This window comes from Crocodylus siamensis, chromosome 5 (assembly GCF_052110815.1).
Source record: "Crocodylus siamensis isolate JL-2025a chromosome 5, ASM5211081v1, whole genome shotgun sequence".
NCBI classification, from domain to species: domain Eukaryota; kingdom Metazoa; phylum Chordata; order Crocodylia; family Crocodylidae; genus Crocodylus; species Crocodylus siamensis.
In genome coordinates this window covers 155,606,399-155,627,477 of record NC_143399.1, presented here as the reverse complement: position 1 = coordinate 155,627,477, position 21,079 = coordinate 155,606,399, and the positions used below count along the sequence as shown (strand labels likewise).

Genomic DNA, 21,079 nt, shown 5'->3' with positions numbered 1-21,079 from the left:
TCATGAGTAAACTACTCACAAATAAACACTCCCAGGCAGGTATCTACACATGCAAGCAAGCGGGAGCAGATTTGCAGCAAAAGGCAGCAAGCTGCTCCCGCTTCCTGGGGCCCTGCAATGGGCCCCTGCCACAACTCCAGGCTCCTCCTAGGTGCTAGCCCAGGGTCTGGCAGGGAGCACCAGGCCATATCCTTGTCTCCTGGCCAGGGCTGGGATATTACACCTTGCCCTGAGAGCTGCCTGCTGCCAGGGCACGGACAATGTCTTCTTGCCCCCAGCAGCAAGGAGCTCCTAGCCCTGGCTTCACAATCCACTGGTGGGTCAGCTAGCAGCTGGCTCACTGCTAGCTTCCCCACTGACAAATAGGGGCAGGGGACTGGGACCTGCCCCACCTCTGCATCTCTTTCCAAGCCCCGTGCCTTGATCACATGATAGGGGCACAGGCTTGGGACATGCCCTTGACCAAGACCATTCTCAGTCCCTGCCCTGCACCCCCGGCCAGAGACTGAGGAACTATGCTACTGTGCAGTTAAGCATTTCATGTAGACACACCCAAAGTCAATTCCTCTGTAATTTTCAGCATAATGTGGTCAAAGTTTATCCATGATGGTGAGGGTATATCTACACAACACAGTGCAGTGCAATGCAGAAATATCTGGACTATCCCTGAATAAACTAGCTCAGGTACTGGGAATAATGAATCTGCATTAGCACGGCATTTTATCTGAGTTAATTAGCTCTGCTGTGAAGCTATGTTCAGAGCTGCTCATTTCCCCTGAGCGTTCAGCTTCTGCACTGTAATATGAAGACATACTGCTCCACCAATGAAATCAACTAAAGTTTTGATTATAATTTTAAGGGAAGCATAATGGAACCATGTGCAGTCAAAATCCTTGTCTTAAAAATTATTAACCAAGCAGGAAAGCAAGGGAAATTACATATTTTTATTTGGTTAATAATTGCCTTGCTATAGGCACAATCACAATAAACAAAAAAGTGACGTCTTTGAATTCAAATACTCAGTTTGCAGTGTGCAATGCATAGTATTCACCATATGGACAATCACGACATAGCTTAAGCTGTGTGTTTTCTACTACACATATGTGTATATTGCCTTTAAAATGTGTGTCAACATTATATAGAAATCCACAGTACAAGGTTGAAGCAAAGTGAAGTGAGGTTTTTTTTTGCTGACTGAATAATACAATTGTGTACTGGTTGTTGCTTATAGCAAGAATCAGGGAGGATATTTAGCTCACAATTATTCTATTTTTATTCTGGAGTTTGGTAGATGGGCACATTTTGGTGCCCACAGTAACTGTGTCAGCCAGCATTATTATGATGCTCTGGAATTTATCATTTTCTAAAGATATTAGAGCTGGGCAACAGTTTTCAGAAAACAGTAAATTCACCAAAAATGTGATTTCAGTTATCTGGACTACTCATGAATTCTGTCAAACTCAAAATAGTTTCAAATGAGAAAAACAGTTAGAGGTAGATTCATGGAAGTGGTGGTAACATCCTATTGTTAAAGGAAGTAAGCACTCACCTACAATGGAGAAGGCCTAGGTTTTGCCCCTTCCTCTGTCTGAATGTATTTGAATCTATATCTTCCACCTTCTTGGTGAGTGCCCTAACCACTGGAGCATTGTGTTGGTTGGGGTAGGCGCTCTCAGGCTCTTCTGTAGAACTGTTTCATTTTGAACAATTTAACATTCCTGACGCTGGAGTCCCAAGTATCATACCTTCCCAGTGAGTCACCTAAAAGAATTGTTGTATTTCCAAATAATATTTTATACAAATTGGAAGGATGTGAACCCACCCCAGAATTCCTTTCTAGTAAGGGCACTCACTTGTCCTGAATCAAGCAAAAAATAGATTTGGACTTTTGGGGTTACTTATCTCCCTAAATGGGAGACCTAACCAGCATTCAACCATAGGATATCCTGAGCCAGTCCTTCCTCAATTCTTCCTGTTGATAGGTTTCTATGCTATATTAATCATTAGAGAGTGACTCTGTAGCCTGGTTGTTAGGCCACTCACCTAAGAGGAAAGCCCAGTGCATAATCTAGTGAATAATTTAGTCATTTTTGGAAAGTGAGTTGTAATAAGAGAAAGTAACAAAACAAAACAAAATCCTCCACAACATTGCCAAGAACTTGGCCATTAAGACCTTCACCTAAGTTGTGAGAGCCAAATTACTGTTCAGCTCTGGACTGCTGCAGCTAGACTGCTTTCTGGTACTTGAGTGACTTTGGGTTTCTCTGGACTACACAACAGTTTGTAGTGTAGACATACCCTGAAATTCATGTTCCTGATGCAGACCCAGCAGAGCAAAACATGGTTGCAACATCCTGAATGAATTCCCTAATCAATGGGCTATTGGCTTTTCAGTGGTGGGCAGGTCTCTCTCTTTTTGGTGTTTTACTTCAGTCTTAGTATTTTTGCAACTTGGAACAAGAAAATTTCTGAAAATGTTATCTTAGGATGGGAAAGCTGCTGTAAGTCTTGGAGAATGTAACCAGCATATATAAAATAGGTTTAAAACAAAGAAAGGCAAACTCTTTTAAAATTGCCTAAGCTTCTATGAGCTGGATCCATTCTAAGACATGGGTAATGGTAGCTGTGAGGTCTCTGAATGCTGCATTACAAGACACTATAGTTGAAATGGAGATGTAACAACAAAGGATGTAAGTATTTGGGGCCAGATTGTGCTGCTACTACTGAAATATGCAATAGAAGCTAACCTAGCTATTGTAGGATCTGTATTGATCCCCTGCTAAGTTCAGTACCACAGATGAGAAACAAGTCCCACTTAGGACCATTCTGTTATCCACGATTAAATGCCAGGCCTGATGCTAAATAGGTGCAAGTGGGCAGGGTTAACTTCATGGTAGTGATTCAGGGCTTAGCAGCAGGCAGTATAAGAACAGCATCAGGGTAACATAAATCATGATGGTTTTCTTACTGCCGTTTTCTGAATACTTCTCTTATGCATTCTATTTGCACCATAAGCATATGGGTCAAGTACACACATTACACTTTTACTTGTATAAGTGATTAGAAACAGAACAGAAGTTCTCCACACACAGACTGGTTTTAAAATGATGGAAAGCAGTCTAGGATTTGCCCCATTCCTGCAAAGGGTGAACGTGTGTTCAGTTCGCACCAATCTAAAATCTCCTCAGACAAGCACATAACTTAGACTGATTCTGCCTCTGGCTTTTTGAAAGTTTGTACCCAGCCACGTAAGTCATTAAAAGAAAAGAAAATTTTTAAAGAACAGCATTTAAGATTTTATCCTGCTTCTATTTTCTTGTATAAATACCACAGTCAGTTCTCACTCACAGCCTTTTTACAATAATTATGTTAATACCGTGTGAAGAACATTATATATGATCAATACAGGAATAAGCCTCACTCATCCTGTCTAAAATTATTTATATGAGTAGACTTTCAAAGTCTGTGGGGCTGTTTGCTGAGTAGCTACTAACCAAGCATTGCAAAATTTAGGCTTAATAATTAAGGAGAGTATTTTGGTCATTTAAAAGTTGTCAAATGTTTTTTTTTCCACATTTGTATTCACTAATTCATGAAAAGAACTGTTGAGGTATGTTAATATCAAAACTATTTTGTCTTTTCTATTTTGGTTCTAACTAGCGTAACTGTCAAATAGTTACTTTTTAGAAGGTGTCTACTAGCCTAAAAACAGACTACTGATTTCCTCCAAAACAAAGCCTTTATTTTGGGATTCTATAGACCCACAAGCCCAAAAAGTAAGAGTTAAACTTACCACTCCCAATTTTCAGAGGCTTAGAGGAATGCTGTTTTGTAAATGCAAAGTAACAATATCCTTAGCCACATATGCCAATATTAAACACCTCCTTAAATAGATTAAATATTATCACCTGAAGGTCAATGTTAGACATCTTTACAAGAAAAAGAAATCCATTTTCATTGTTGTCAGTTATGTTGAGATGGAAGTTTGAATAATTGACATAATCCTGAAAGTCAAGATGCACTCGGGACAAATTAAACATGCTTGGATTTTACACTGTGATCCAGGACTTAATTCTTAATGGAGAAAATCTCAAGCAAGCAATAATTATCCCACACTTGTTGTCTTCATAAATAGGTTGTGTTTCTTAAATGTTTTGGTGAATAAATGTATTATTTGTAATGCACCAACCAGGTGAGAGGAGGTAATTTATGAAAACAAAAAGAATGGCTCTTGCCCTAAAGACTTTATAAAGATACTGAGGAAAACAAGCATTTAAAGAAGAACAATTACTATTTATCAACTCCCTCCAATGAAATATGTGGCAGGCTACACAAAGACCTGAAATTTACTGTTTTCTCTACCCTGTGCAAAGATATTCATATATGGTAGATAAATAGTACTAAAACAGACTACAGGATTTGGCCACTTTCTCATTTGTAGCAAAAAACTCAAATATTCTCTTTACATTTCACTATGCAGTCAAACTTCTGATTGTCTATACCTAGCTAACTTGGTGTGGCAAAAGAGTCACCTCTGCTGGGTGTCCCAGGAGGTCAACACCCTTGGAGAGTTGACTCTGCAGTGCTTACATACCAGAGTGTCTCATCCACTCCTGAGCTATGACATGGGAGGACAACTTTATAATCTGACGAGTGTTCAAAAGGAGTTATGGTAAGGGAAGCTGCAGAAGAGATGTTTTACATAAATTCATTTAAGTCACCCAGCCATAGCACCACCTTCTCCCCCACCACTGACTTTACAAATGCTGCTTTCTACTGCCACAACCTTCTACCTTCCTCCCCCCTGTGCCAAGATCTGACACACCCTACTGTGCCTAGATCTGACAAATTCCTAGTGGAATTTGAATAGTTGTCTTCAGTAAACATATAAGATGTATTATCCCATCATATACAGCGGTGCACTTACTCATTATTCCTCTCACCCACACTGTACGTAAGGAACCTTCTACTCCCTTTTGTCTCCTATACTTTTATGGTGGCAGGTGAACTAGGTTGACTTATCACTAGGACCTGCCTAGTTTAGGTAAGAGGATACTGACTTCATAACTCAACTAGTTTCTTTGCCCATAGCAATTTAAACCTCTTTGAAAACTTTCCAGGTTGTAATTAGAGTGCTTTCCTTCCAGCCATATAAATCTTTCAGGTGGTAATTAGTGTGTTTTCCTTCCTCAAGTCAATGTGAAAACAATATTCTGATATGTACATAGTATACTCTGTTACCCCTTTTGACTCAGGTGTGACCATGCAGGTTGTTCCAGATAGAGGGAGGAACTGATGATGGAGTTATTTACAAGAATGAATAAAGTCCTGCTTTCCAAAACTCAGAAGAATTGAACAAGTTATGGCTGTCTTCCTCAGAACCCCCAAGACTTCTCCTTTTTCCCCTCAGGGCCATGTGCCATGCTAGTCAGGTGCTGCTGAAGCTGTCTTCTCTTCCCATTTCTGCATCTTCTTTCTGCATCTCCATTTTCACACACATGTAGCTACATAAACAGGTTACCACAAAGTTATAGACTTACAAATTAGGTTTATATGGACAGTGTATTAGCTGTGTTGTGACAACTGCCCATGTGTGTGATTTTACCCAGTCAGTGGTAAATTGGAGTGAGTTTATCAAATGTTCATGTACAATCAGCCTGCCTCCCATTTATCAAAGGGCAAGAGCATGTACGGGGCAGTTGCTGTGCTATAATCTACTGTAGATCTCCACACTGGTCTATGTCAGATAACTTTTTTGCATAGCTGTACACACAGACACATGCACATTCTTATCCAAAACAAAACCCACACAACCCACTGGAACAAATTTGCATGCAACCTTACATTTGTCTTTTACCTTGAGTGGTGTATTTGCCTGTGTTTTGGTGTGGAGACTATTATTTCAACTACCTGCTTCCCATACAGGAGCTCAATGACTACTTACAACTTGTGAGTGTGGCAGCTCCACCCAACAGTGTCAGCTTGGTTTAACCCAATCTACAAAAACATGCATTTACTACTCAGCTTCAGGAAATAAAGCTCAAAGAATGCAAAGTGCTGTGATGTCTCTAAAACCCCAGTTCTAAACAAGAGTGCACATTCTAATGTTACTAGGAACTACTGAAGGTTTCAGTGATACAAATCCCCATCAAGTAAAGAAAAAATTAATGGACAAGTACATCTTTCTATGTACAGAGCCCAAGTGACTAAGGTGATAAGTAACTACAACAGGGATAGAGATAAAGGAGGCAAAATTTGATCCAGGAATGGGTGCATCACTCCACAGCAGCTCCATTGCTGAAATTTAGCCAGTGTCGTGACCCAGAGGCACTCAGGACAGCTGTTTATTAAACACAGATTGAAGGAGTGAGCCAGGAAAAAAAACAATGTAATTTTTGCCCTCCAAGTTTGAATAGTAACTTAAAAGCAAGCAGAATTATTACACAGTGTCCATTTTTTATAAAAAAAACCCGGTAAAAATATAATACATGGTATATCAACAACTAGCAATGAAAAATGGAAACCCCATATACATATCTAAGTGGCCAACATTATGTTGTAATTAGATTTTCAGTAAAAAATTTGGATGATAATAAGATCTTACAGGCAAGGGCTGTTTTTATTATAGGTGCCTTGCATGATGTATTTTTATGACAATACAATGAATACTGTTTTTTGTATAGATATCACAACAATGTTTTAAAGTAATGGAAGGTGCATATTAGAGTTGGAGAATGTTAGATTGGCGGGAATGATATGTTAAGTCTGAGAGTAGTTGCACTAACAGTAGGATTTTTGTGAGGTAATGGTTACGTGCCAATTACAGCTGAATTTAAAAAGTAGAAAAGTTACTACCTGTCAGGTTGTGGTAGTACAGCGGGACAAATTCTGCACTGAATTCTTTAGCCCTTGCCAGTGGTTTGCTTGGGTGGAATTGAGAGCAGAATCTATCCCTAAACTCTAACTCTACAGCAAATGTTGGAGCAACCAGGTCTGAGTGCTACTGTGAGAGGCATCTGCAAAACATTACACCTTCCTGGTGCTTTTCTATTATAGCAGGAAGCATGAAACCAAACATTAAACTAAAAATGGTATCTATTACTTTATCATTTCTATATTCAGCTACATTAAACTCTGAGTTGCCACATGCTATCCACAATTCAAAGACTCTTCAGGAGAAACAAAGCATAGCTTATCCTTTATAAAGTTTACAAATCTCACAGATATTTCCTTTGCACAGGTACCATCTTCCTGTTTAGCAGCTGTGGCTCATGGTAAGTAACTTACATTGACTGGTGGTACATGCATTGTATTTATTTGGTGCTTTCTGTCACTTGCTATGTTGGGGAAAGTCAAATTCATTCAGATATGGGTGAAAATGAAGTAGTGAAGGGTATCTTTCAAGTTATTTGAAAGGGTGTTTTGTTGTTTTGTTTTTGGGGCTTTTTCTTAACTAAACAAATCATTACATGGTGGTGGGGAGAGTGTCTCTCAAATCACATGCTTTCTTTAAGGCTTGAACATCCACACTATTCCACAGGAATGGTCCAAGGCTCTCCTGTGTGACACTATTGTAGAGTACATAACTACCATAGCATTTTTTATTAGCTTGTGCCCTTTCTCCTTGTCATATATCTGTTTCAGCTTATAACTAATCAGTTCTGCAAAAGTTTTACATACTACTGGTCATCTTTTACGATAAAGGAACTAAAAATAATTTAGTTTGCTACAGCAGTGTCTGGCCTTCTAACAGGCTGTGAATTAAGCCTTCCAGAAAGTTAGGCTGGGATATGGTTAATGGGTTTCTGTTTGACATTTTCTCCTGTTGAATAAGTGTTTTTCCTGTTTTATAAGTTATTGTTTTCTTCTATTGAAAGCCATCCTGAGCCAGTTGGGAAGGGTGGAATATAAATGAAATAAAAAAATAAAATCTGATTCTTCCTATCATTCTCCTTTTGCTTCTCTGTTTGTTCAAAGAAGTTCTTTAGCAGGTAGGGAGTTAGATAGCCCTTCCAAAAGTACAAAATTAAAGATAAGGAAGGGAAGAAAACAGGAGAGTCTTTACATACTTGTGTGCATTTTGCTTGAGTGAACTGTAATGTTCCCCATTTTCTCCCCTTGCCAGCTTTTAATCTACCGTATAATATCATTGATGCAGGGTGTTTCTTAGAAGTAATATTTACACACAGCAGCTAACACATTGTGGGGGCCTTGATTAGGGGTCACTCAGAGCAGCTGTCTATTAATATTAAAAAATGCTGAGTACACAGCCAGTTATTTCAAGTTACTGTTGTGGGTACTTAAGAACCCTGAAATTCAGTCCATAAGTGGTATACTTCCCCTTCCATTTAGTTCCTTGTCCTGCACTCAGCACTGTTATATAAATCCATGTCTCAAAGACACTTTCTAACTTTTAATCCCTTCCTTGGGTAATTAAGTGCGAAGTTCCCAAAGCTTATTATTCACCATTTGAAATAATGGATAATAACTAAAGAACTGTGGATATGCATTTTTGAAACTCTCAGACTTGCAGAAATTGAGGAAGGTTTGTTTTTTGCTCAGCCTGGAATAACCATTTCCATCACACCCAATACTTTTAAAAAGAAAAAGAAACAATATATCATTTCGGGGCCAACAAAAAGGTTTTGGGTTTTGTTCTGCTTTATTTTTTGTTTTTCTTCATGTTTGGAAAGGGACTGCTTGTTGATTATTTGTTCTTGGACAAATTTAGCTCAGTGCAGTCTTGATGTCAGTTTGAAATGAAAAATTAAGGTAGTGTGCCTAACAAATGCTGTTGCTTCCCAATGGCAGCCCCCTCTTTTGGGGGTTGAAACTTCATTAAATTTGATCCTAGTTCACAGATCAGTTGGGCTGCCCTGAAAATTTTATTTTCAGTGAATACCTCTGAAGTAATATGTCTGAAAACTTCCACCCCCTCCAGTTTGATAGAGCGAGCTCCCTGCAGGACTCTGCACTTCTCATGGCTTTCCCGTGCTAAATCCTTGCACTTTCCCTTTTTCTAGAGGTTGTGGGAGGCATTTAAGTTGGAAGGAGCCTTCCCTGGACCTGAGTCCCAGGCCACCACACAAGGGGATCTCTCTCGGTGGGAATTAATTTGGGGATGCGAGGCTGGGGGAGCTCTACCTCGAAACCGGATCCCTGCAGCCTGTGGAGGGGAGGGGACAGGTTGGCAGCAGCTGGGCGTCAGGAGCTTAAATACCCAGGGGCAGTGCGGAGGAGAGGAGCTGGGAGGAGAGCGGCTCCACGGCACGTAAGTACCCGCCGGGGGTCTTGCCCTGGGCCTGAGGCGGGCAGAGCCCGCGGCGCCTCAGCCCGCCCCGGGGCGACCCTGCTCCGCTCCCGCGGGGGCCGGGGTTGCTGAGGGACGGACGCGCTGCTGCAAGCCAGGGGCGGCGGGAGGCTTCCTTTGCTGTTCCCGCCCTGCAGCCGGCAGCTTGCCCCAGCAGTGCCCCTGCTTTCCCCCGGGCATCCGCGGAGGCGGCTACCTCCCCCACGGGGCCGCTCTCGACCCTGACTGCCGGCTCCCCGCGCCGAGACGGGCACGGAGGGGCAGAGCTCCTACCTGGCCTGCTGCCTCTTGTTCAAAGTCTGCAGGGATGCTCTGAGGACCCTTGTCTCTGCGCTGCTTGCTGCGGTTGGGTTTTGGGGGATGCTCGATGGCCCTTGTGCTTCTACCTGTGGGGATCTTGACCCTGAAGGGGTCCCCACTAGTCTCTTTTCCACCCCATGGCAAGGAGGAAGCAGGTGGCCTGCAAAACGGCTGTGAAAACCAAGGGAATAAATAGTGTACACCCCCAAAGGGCAAATGTGCACTCTGTTTGAATGTTACTTAGATCCTGCCTGCCCGTTCCAGCCTTTCCTTGTAGGTTGTTGGCTGGGTTGGCCAGTGATTATTTCATGTGTCCTTGCATATCTTACAGGTGCTTCCATAAACGTTTAACAGCTTGTGTGTGACTGTTGGCTGTAACACCTAGTTAAAAGCTGCAATAATCACTGGCAAACCCAGCCAACAACCTACAAAGAAGGCTGGAAGAACTGGGATTGGCAGGCAGGATCAAAGTAACATTCAAACAGAGTGCGCATTTGCCCTTTGGTGGTGTGGGGCAAATCTTAGACCAAGGTCTGCCATTTTTAAACCAGTCTGTGTGCACCAAACTTCTGGTCTCTTATGAGCGTAGGCCAGTTTTGTGTGTCTAACTTCTGTTCTGGTACAGGTATGGACCTGTTTCTGATCACTTGCATCCGTAAAAGTCGGTACTTTGCCGTTGTTGTTGTTGGTAGTAGTGTTCTGATTCAAGAAGAGAAGACTGAGGGGGGCGATTTAACAACAGTCTACAAATACGTGAAGGAAGGTTATGGTGATGGGCTATTCTCTGTGGCTACCAGGGACAGGACATGGAGTAATGGCATTAAACTGCAGCAAGAAGATTCAGGTTGCTTATTAGGAAGAGCTTTCTTACTGTGAGGGTGGTTAATAGACAACTTAGGTAAGTCATGAAGTATTTGTCCTTGGAAGTTTTTAAGAACAGGTTAGACAAATATTGGCCTAGGATAGTTTAGACAGGGCTGCTCCTGCCTTGAGCTGACCTCTTGAGGTCCCTTCCAGCCCAACTTTTATGTGATTCTATGACTAGAAATTGATTCAAAGAAAGTGGAGAAAAATGAGAATTTTTAATGAACCTCCTTCTTTTGATTACATGAAGCAGGTTAAAATAAAAATTAAACAAAACCAACATGACATGCTCAAGAGCCGCTGGATGCCGTGCAAGGGTAGAATGTTTAACAAGAATGGCAAAAGACAGTATATGATAACAACTCCCCATCAGATTTGAAAAGATAGAATATCGTGCATCTTTACTATTCATGGTGATAATCACCGTCATGGGAAGAATTAAAGATGCACTTTATTCAAATACAGTATGAAGTAACTGAATGAAATTGGACAGACTGTTTCATACAGCTCAGACAAAGTCTTCCAACCTCACCTTGAAATCTAGAAAACCTGTTGGCTGAGTAGGACAGAACTTTTGGGGTATTAAAAAATGTATATCTTTGGTAAAATTAGTGTGTGTGGTATGTAAAGATAAATATTTTTGCACAGTAGGAGAAATATTGAAAGAAAACAAATAGTGAATAAAGAAACAGTACCCATACTTTAACATGAATTCTTTAAATGACTGTGCTTTCTAAAAGTTGTTTTGTTTTCTTTTTTGTATGGAGGTTTCACCCAGAGTGATTCCGTTCCATATCTGGACCATCTGTACAACAACATAATAAAATGAAGGACAATTTTATAAATCAAACAAGAAAGGAACTGCCTGATTCTGGTAAGTTTTTTTGTTTGTTTGTTTTTTGTCTTTGGTTGTTTGTTTTTAGTGCTAGGTTAAAAACAGTTCCAAAAGCCACAAGGGGATTATAAGACTTCCTCAACTTGCACTGAACACACGGTCTATATTTTATTGAAACATTAGCTGGGACATCATATCTCTGCTGTTCACTCTACCAGCTTAGTAAATGCTTAGTGAGTTTCAGAATAATTAAGATCCCCCTCTGGGAAACTTCTATGCACTTGAGTAGCTGAATTCAAATGTGGCCACTCACAGGGTAGAGTTATTTATGCGGAATGAGGCCTGAGAATGCAAATGTTCTGTTATACAAGTCAAATGAATCTAGAGACATTTTATTGCATTTGAATGATTATATAAGCCAACAAAACACAATAGTTTCCTTTTTAAGTCTGTTTTCCCATACAAAATTGTTATGAAAACCAAGGTGGAAGACAATGGGGGAAAGCATACTGATAGTAACAGAACAGGCATCGTAGAGGTAGATTAGACAGTGATGTAATCATCCCTTATCGTGTAGTTCACAATCAGTTAACTATTTCCCTGTGATCTTACTGGCTTATTTTTGATGGGGGAGGTTCCATGCTTGTTCTTTTTCCCCTTACAGTTTGATTTTTAAGCTCTGTTGGTTAATGGTCCTCCTTTCATATAGAACCTAGTGCAATGGAACCAGGCCTTGTAGGCAATGTAACTATTGCAGCAACAACAAAAAATACTAAGTATGTCTCCAAAAACTTAAGCAAGTTCTTAATTTTACATACTAGGCATATCTACATGTGCATTAGTGTACTCTTCCTAATATGCATTCATTTAGTACCTCACATTGGATGTACTAAATTAATGCGCATTAGGCTGCCCTAATGTGCAGTAGTATATGTGAACGCTTTTAGGTGACACTTAATGTACAGTAGCCTATTTTACTGCACTTTAGCATGATTTTTTTTACTTGCCACTTTAATGCACAGTAAAATAGGCTACTGTGGACTAAAGCACAAAAGTACGTGTGTACACATGCCCCTGTAAGCAGTTCCATGGATTTCAGTGGAACCACCCTTTTTTTGTATGTTAAATGTGTGTAAGTCTTTGCAGGGCCCAAGCTTTTTTTATTATTATTATTATTATTACTACTATCTTAAAGCTGTTGTTAAATTATAGGAAAAGTTAATCTTTGGGCTGAAAATGAAGTGTGTTCTCAGCGCAGAAGTGATTGGGGTACGCAGGAAGTCTTTAAGAGTTCATTGAGCTGTTTCAAGAAAGTGAAAAAAATTGAGGGCATAAGCACATGAACAAACTACCACAAAGTGAAGGAAAATGCAGCATTACCACACTTCAACTACTGCATAACTGCCCATGTGCATGCTCTTTCATTGGGAGCTAATCTAGTTATTGATTCTAATCTATTTATTTCATTGGGAGCTAATCTATGATTGTCTTACATTTGCCATGGAGTAAGAACATGTACAGAGGCAGCTACTGTGGAGTAGCAGATGCATGAGGAAGATACCGTGGGGCAGCAGCCCTGCTTCTTTGCTTCATGGTACCTTGTTCATGTGCCCATACACACACACACACACACACACACACATATATATATATATATATATATATATATATATATATATATATATATATATATATATATATTTTTTTTTTAATTCTTAAATAGTTCAGAGACAGAAATGGGGTGAACCATAGGAAACTGATTCAAAAGACTTAATATTCAAGCAAAATTTTCTTCCTCCACAGAATCTGCATGTAATGGATATAACAATCCTGCTTTCCAGTATGAAGAAAAACCTGAACAAAATGACCGTTTAAAGCCAACTAAAAAAAAGTAGGGGGTTCTTTGACCAATAAACTGTTTAATGTTTTCTGCTCTGCCTGAAACAGTCTCAATAAGCATTTTCTTTTGTTTTAATCTTTCTAGAGAGAAAAATGAGAAGGCAAAAAAGAAGATGGTTGGTATTTTGGAATTGGTTAGTGTACAATTTGTTGGTTTGATTTACATTTTTCATTATTCCATTTATTTCCTTGTCGTATGTAACAGAGTAAAGTACACCCAGAAATCCACATTTTGTAAGAGAAGCTATAACAGTGCTGATGCACTTCTCTTTAAAAATGTGGCCTGTTGTATGAAGTTTCCCAATCCAACTCATTTCCAGGCTTCATACCGATTTCAGCACTAGCAGTGTCAGAGGGTGAAATTTACCCATGTTAATAGCTAAAGTGGGTACATAGGACCATGTACTGGTTCCATTCAGCTTTCCTTAGGCAGAACACAATATATTATCTAAGGCCCGCTTCAGATGTTATGTTTGTTGCAGAATACTGTATATGGCAGTATTGCATGACAAGTTGTAATAAACTGGTTAAACATCTAGTATATCTCTGGATAAAAAATGGTGGATCAGCCAGAAAGTTGCTCACTAGAACAGCAACTTCTTTGTGGTGTGGAACTATCATACAATTGCTTTAAATCTGGCTACACACCTTGCACGGTATTTCCATCATTCAATAAAATTCCATGGTATCTGTTACATGACATATGTGGCATCTGGATGGGAAGAAGGAGGCGCCTTGTTTCTCTTAGGGTGTGTATACATGTAGAGTTATTCAAGAATAGCTTTTAAGGAATCGTGAATTAGGTGATAGGGCTGTGCGAAGCTTCGGTACCTGATTTGATTTGGTGGAGATTTGGCCTGATTCGGTGGCCGAATCTCCAAATCGAATTGGAAGATCCTTTAATCTTTCTGAACCCTCTGAATCGATTCGGATGTAGATACAGCATTAACTGTTTTTTCTACGGACCTCTAGGTAGCAGGAACTCGTGAATCCTGCGATGCTGGGGCAGATGCGGCATCCTTCAGAAACACAGAGGGCTCCCCAGCGTGCTCAACAGCAGACCCAGAAGTGGACCAAAAACATTTCCAGTCCACTTCCCGGTCCACCAGGGAGCGCACAGGGGGGCCCATGCCCCCTCCGACTTGGTGACTGGTGCCTCCTGGGTCTGGAGGGCACTGGGGTCCCCCTGTGGCTGGGGGGAAACAAGGGGGAGGCAGAGCACTCCCCGACAGACCCAGAACTACTTCTGGTCCACTTCTGGGTTTGCTGCCGAGCACACTGGACAGCCCCCTGTGGTCCTGTGGGATGCCCCAGCACCGCAGTGATCACGAGCTGTGCTGCTACCTCAAGGTACGTAGAAAAAATGTTTAAAGCTGTGCCTGTGTCCGAATCACTGACTCATCGAATCTTCAGATTCTGATTCAGCCAAATTGAATCAGGGATAGTGATCTGAATCAACTAATCAAATCACTGTCCCTGATTCGGGCTAAATCTGAATCAAATAGGACCCATTTCATACAGCCCTATTAGGTGACCTCAGGCAGTCCCTTCCAGCCATACTTCTCAATGATTCTGTGATTCTAGATAACTATTGCTGAAATAATGCAGTGAGTCAATCCCCTTTGGAACTAGATTAATATAAAGCAGACGTTCCCAAACTGTGGGTCACAACATCAGCAGATGGGGTTGTGAGGATGGGGGTCTGTGGGTAGGAGCGAGGGGTCATGCTGAAGAACTGGGGTCATTCTGAGGAAACATTTGGGAAGCACAGCTCTAAATGGCAAAAAAAAAAAAAAAAAAAAAGCATTCTTATTCTAGAATAAGAATGCCTCCACAAAGAGTTATTGAGCTAAATTTAAATTCACCATACTTTCATCTTGAGTAACATTCAAATCTAGATGAACCTTAAACATGTAAGTGCTACATACTATTTCTGATGGGTAATAGCAATGCTGGCTGATTACATGCAAAATGTAAACAAGAACAGGTTTTATCTCAGTCAATATATGATTTAGTGCAGTGCAATGTATCTGTTACTGATTAGGTGTCATCACTATGGAAAAAATGTATGGTGCATTCTTCTTTTTTTTTCCTCTATAGAGTAAGAGATTAACCTTGCTTACCTGCCAGTGTTCCTTAACTTCCTCAGTATTGATTTAAAGATGTGTGTGTGCTATTACAAAGTGCATCCAAAGTGTTGTATTTGCTTTCATAGCCACTACATTGCTGCGATTGAACTCATATCTTCATAAAATGCTTTTGCATACCTGCAGTGTGAATACTGTTATGTAAAAAATAAATGTTGTTCTTTATGCCTAGTGAAGTATTGGCAAATGTTTGAATTCTTAGCAATAAATGTATTCCTTTTTCTTTAATATTCATATAGTTTTACTATGCCGATTCGCTGGATATCATTTTGATGATAGTGGGCTTGATTGCAGCTATAGCGAATGGGTCTGGATTGCCACTGATGATCATTGTTTTTGGAGAGATGACAAACAGCTTTGTGAAGAGTGGCATGGGAAGAAATATCTCTGAAGGTAAATAAGCAAAGATAAATTTCTAAGTATATTTTTTAGGGTCTAATTTCCTCATTTTTTTTTTTTTTCCCCAGATATAAATAGGATTGCATTTTTTTTGAGCAACTGTCTTTCCAGACAGCCGGCAAATGGCTAAGCTGCCACTGGAATCTTGGTTTTGTGGGGCTTGGGTGGTACTTGAGTAATGTATGGGTTTGCCTTGAAAAGTAGTCTGCGTAGATAAATTTTGCCTTTATTTGCAATGGATGTGGGAAGTCTTTTTCATCTGCCCATCTTCCCCCCCCAGCTCTGCATCTGGCCACTGGGGTTACACTGCTCCGCATCTAGCCACCAGAGGTACACTGATCCAAAAAGGTTGAGAACCCCCTGTTCTAGTAGATGTATATATTGCTTCTTGCACTTTTTTTTTTAGTTGTTTTTAAATGCACAATTCCCAAAAAAGTCTAGCTACAAGCACGGTAAGTTGAGTGCAACCATTATCAATTCAAAAAACAGTGTTAATATATACAGAAAGACAGCATTTCTCTACAGAAAGGTAAACATTTGAATAACAGATGCTCTTTGTGCATCTTGGCTTCATTTCTGCTCTTATTAATAAGAATAGCTTTAAGACATTTTCTACAGGTGCCTATTCAAAGCCTAACAAGCACACCAGAGACAGTGCAGGCAGGCCCACAGTGTATCAAATCCATGACATCACTCTACAGTGACCTTGTGAACAAAAGTTTGGCCTGGTTTGTGCCTCTACTGCAAGGCTGCTGGCTGCAATGCAAGCTGTAAATCGACAGAATTGTTATCTGGAGTACAGTGTCATCTCCTTGAATGAGACCTGGTGGTTAATTCAGTAATAACACTTTTTTTCTTGTTTCCAGTTGCTACGCTGGATAGCTCTACTTGTGCTCCAATTCCAGATGTAGATATAGAAGCTGAAATGACAAAGTAAGAATCCCCAGTTATTTTCTTAAGAATAGCATGTTCTTGTTTCTTTATTTTGTTGTTTATTCTATTCAGCTACAGGCTATCCTCAACACATTCCATTAGTTTTAGCATATTTGTAAATGGGCAAATGAAGACAGAATTTAGCCTGATACATCTTAATTTCTCTCCCAGGGTACAGTACATCTCAGGTATCTTTTACTGTCTTAACTGCAGGTTTGCCTACTATTATGTTGCTATTGGTTCTGCTGTATTGATACTGAGCACCATCCAAGTGTGGACATTTTTGACTTCGGCTACAAGACAGACAGCAAGAATCCGACAAAAGTTTTTTTTTGCAGTGCTTCACCAAGAGATGGCTTGGTTTGATACCACCCAGATTGGAACCTTGAATACCAGATTAACAGAGTGAGAGGACTTTATTTATGTACCATGAATATGACATCTAGAAGAATATCTCAATTTTTATCTCTTATTTATCTAAAGAGTGTTCAAGAACCTCTCAAATAAAACCTGAAACATACAGTTATTTGAAGTGGAAATTAGTTACCAGTTTTCACTTCATTTGCTGAGTTTCTGTGACACGTGCACTGCAAAGGTTTATGTCATGACAAGTACTACTTGTCTAACATTTGACTTGTAATATTTATGAACTATTTAGCAACTGCAGATAAACAGCCGTGCTGTCTCTAGCTAGTTTAGAAACACTGTAAACCCTGACATTAGATCAGATAAAAGTACTCTTATCATTTGTCAGCATACTCTCATTGAACTTGATCCAAAACCAATTGAAGTCATTTGGAGTCTTTAAACTGACTTCAGTGCGCTTTGGAGCACTGGATATAATTGAGAGGTACATGCAAGTAAAGAAATTTTATGCAATTTAAGATTGACATGTAGAAAAAATATATCCAGTTTAGGGAACTGTGAATCCTGAAGAGGATGACACTAATCCAGCCTGTTTGTTTATATGTTCAGAAAAGCACTTAATATTATATGCAGTGGTTCTATGTAATAACAATGTATTGATTAGTGTGCTTGCATTGGATGCAAAATTAAGATATTCATGCTTCGTATCTTCAAATTTCAGCAGTCAATGGAAGGGAGAACTTGGAAATGGCAGCAGCTGCTGCTGATCCTAAGGTTACAAATGGCAAATGAGCTGTAAAAATGGGAGGCTGCTCCAAGGAGCTAATAGTGCTGTTCAGAAATCTAGAATTTTTACCACAACGATGATCTGGATAGTTAAATTTATGATGCATGGTCATCTCTTCAGCAAAACAGAAACATATGTGATAGGAAGACATTCATCAAATTTAACAAATGTTTTTCTTCTTTTCTAATTTCCAGTGACATTAATAGCATCCATGAAGGCATTGGAGACAAGATCTGTATATTTGTACAATTTTTTGCCACCTTTCTAACGGGCATTATTATAGGATTTGTCCACGGGTGGAAATTGACTTTGGTGATTTTGTCAGTTAGCCCTCTACTTGCTGCCTCAGCAGCAGTTTGGTCAATGGTAAGTACTGGGGGGAAGGACAACTTAATAATTATGATCCTTCTTGAATGAAAAAGAGGGAATACATGCAAAGCATCATGAGTACAAAGCCTGGAGAGGATCCCCACCCCATCTCGGCACGTTCTGCCACCTATTTCTATTGACAGGAAATGTACAGCATTGTAAAATGCATGGGGAGATGCTTGTGAGTTGTGACTTTTTTTAATGGGTATCATTTGTAACAAAAACATTCACTAATTACTATTATATGTTTAAGGTTTTGTTTTTCTGTGAAGCAAAGTAGTAAGGTAAGAGGAAATGGTATTATCTTTAATCTATCTAAGTTCTATTATACCAGTTTCTAAGCACAGGTAGAACTTGAATTCAGTTGCTTCCAGATTTCATGATTCTACTCTTACCATTGGCACGCACTTTAATAATGCACATGATAAAGCTCTTTAATAGATTTTAATGAAATTATTTTTTCCCTACAAAACTTCCCAGCTCTTGGCCTCACTCACTGTAAAAGAGCTGTCTGCTTATGCTAAAGCAGGAGCGGTAGCAGAAGAAATTTTGACTGCTATTAGGACAGTTGTTGCTTTTAATGGACAAAAGAAGGCACAAGCAAGGTAAGATTTTGAGAGAAACCTTTTGTATTCAATATTTTAAAAATATTGGGTTATTTTTTAAAAAAAAAAATCACAAAAGATCTGTCAATTTATCCCCCAGACAACTGGAAGTCTAATATGAAGATAGAGAAGAAATCCCTCTAGCTCATTGTTTTGCAGCAGGTGTCCTGTGGGCCTCATGTGGCCTACAAATGGTTAAGATGCAGCCCACACAGAGGTTGAATTGCACCCCCATGAATTCAGAGAGTGGACACTGCTTGCCCCTCCCCCACTTTGTCCACATCCAAATTTGGAGTCTTTGGTCACCACTGACTAAAAGTAAGGGGGAAAATGTGGGGGTGAGTCATAGCAGTATACACCCTTCGGTTCCAGAACCATGCCAATGCAGCAGCTCCATCATCTGTACCAACAAGCCACTGCCTTGCTGCTAGAAGTACTTCATCCAGCCCACAAGAAGTTCCCTGGGGCCAAATGATTTGGACCCTCCAGTTCAGCTGAGCATGCCATCAAGTGCTTTAATTTAAGCACATGCGCACTTCTATTGAAATTAACTGACTAATGGGCTTATAGTTAAGCTGCCTTGGATCACAATCTTAAAGGAATTCTTTACAAAGGGCTTCAACATTGTTTTAAACCAGTGCTTAAGATGTAAAAAAAACTTATTTGCAAATTTATTTATTTGGTCTAATTTGTATTACTCCAATGGTATCTGAGCATCTTTCATGAAAGGAATCCATTACAAATCATTCAATGATACCTTTTCGTACTGCTTCAGTCTTGCCCCTCACTTTGCGTGTTTCCATATCTGGGTGAGAACATGTACAAAACTTTCAATATACTGTGCCAAAAGGGTTAGTGGTGAACGTGAACAGTTATTCACACACAGAAAACTACAAGACTAGAGAGGATATGGAAGAAGAAGAAACACTTTTTTTTTTTTTAACTAACCCAGGGGTTTCCAACCTTTTTAAACAAGTGTACCCCTTCTCTCTCCAAGTTCCAGATAAGGTACCCCATTATATTTCTTTTTCATGTTTTTAAGGGGTGCGCAGGGGGCACAAATTGAGACCCCCATAGTGACGGGGAGGGAGTGGGGCTGCAGCTGGGGCTGTGCAGCCAGGGCAGAGTGCCAGATAGAGCTTCAAGCAGCTCATCCAGGAAGTGCAGGGAGTGGGTAGTGGCTCCTGCTGATGCACACATCCCAGGAGGGCATGGGGGTGTGTGCCCCCAGATCTGTGCATGGGGCGAAGGCAGGCTGGCCCAGTGGTGGGGGAGCGAGTGGGGCTGGGGCAGGGTCTGCCCAGCCAGGATGGGGCACAGGATTGAGTTGTGTGGGAGTTGGTTGATGCAGCTATGCACACCCCAGGGAGGGCACGGGGGCACATGTCCTTGGATTTACATGAGGGAGGGTGGGCTGCTGCTGTGGGCTAGGGCTGGTGCTGGGCTGTTCCAGGCGGGGGCTGGGCAGAGCTGTGCTCGGGACAGGCAGTGGTGGTACTGGAAGGGGTATCGGGGTGCTACAGCAAATTCTGGAGTGGCTACAGCCCCCATAGCCCTCCCCCAGCACTGCCGCCACCTGGCCCAGTCCTAGGCAGGAAGAGCCCAGTGCTGCCCCAGCCCCATCTCAGTGGTATCACACCCTGCCCTGTGCAGATATGGGGGCACATGCCCCTGTGTCCTTCCAGGGTGCACACAGTGGTGGGAGCTACTACCCCACCCCCCAACAAGCTGCAGCTCTTTCCCAAACTCCACCCTGGCTCCTACCACTGCATGTACCACCAGGACGGCATGGGGGAGCGGGGCATGTGCCCCCGGTTCTGCGTGCAAGGCAGGGCAGGCTGCAGCTGAGGGCTTGGGCTGGCACTGGGCAGTTGGTGGAGGGGACTAGGCCAGGCTGAGCTTGGGGTGGGCAGTGCCAGAAGGGGGCTATCAAGGAGGCTACAGTGAACCTTGGGCTGGCTGAAGCCCCTCTCATAGTCCCCTCCCAATACCACCGCTTCTTACCCAGAGCACAGCCTGGCTCAGCCTCTGCTGGGAACAGCCTGGTGCAGCCCTGGTCCCAGCCCACAGTGGCATCCCACCCTGTCCCACTCAGATCTGGGGGCACACATCCCCCCCATACCCTCTCAGGATGTGCACAGTGGTGGGAGCCATCTCCCGTGTGGCTCAGTCCGGTGCCCTTGAACCAGCCCCAGCCCAACTCCCTCCCCCACCACCAGGGCCTCGATCTGCCCCTTCCCCCAGCCACTTCCCTCACAACATACT

The 21,079-nt window shown here is 41.3% G+C and overlaps 1 protein-coding gene across 4 annotated transcripts in view; it reads left to right on the top strand.

Annotated features, from left to right (window-relative positions):
- The first annotated feature begins 9,190 nt into the window (after positions 1-9,190).
- The window catches only part of LOC149864799 (ATP-dependent translocase ABCB1-like), a 50,702-nt gene continuing 38,813 nt past the window's right edge, over positions 9,191-21,079 (top strand). For all 4 annotated transcript variants that reach the window (XR_016442285.1, XR_016442286.1, XM_090046803.1 and 1 more), the window contains exons 1-9: positions 9,191-9,271; positions 11,242-11,348; positions 13,113-13,200; positions 13,294-13,342; positions 15,595-15,748; positions 16,621-16,687; positions 16,901-17,092; positions 18,035-18,206; positions 18,690-18,814. Coding sequence is in view for 2 of the 4 variants with exons in the window: in XM_090046803.1 (XP_089902929.1) it covers positions 11,300-11,348; positions 13,113-13,200; positions 13,294-13,342; positions 15,595-15,748; positions 16,621-16,687; positions 16,901-17,092; positions 18,035-18,206; positions 18,690-18,814 (896 nt within the window). In the remaining 2 variants the exon portion in view is untranslated. The remainder of the gene's footprint in view (positions 9,272-11,241; positions 11,349-13,112; positions 13,201-13,293; positions 13,343-15,594; positions 15,749-16,620; positions 16,688-16,900; positions 17,093-18,034; positions 18,207-18,689; positions 18,815-21,079) is intronic.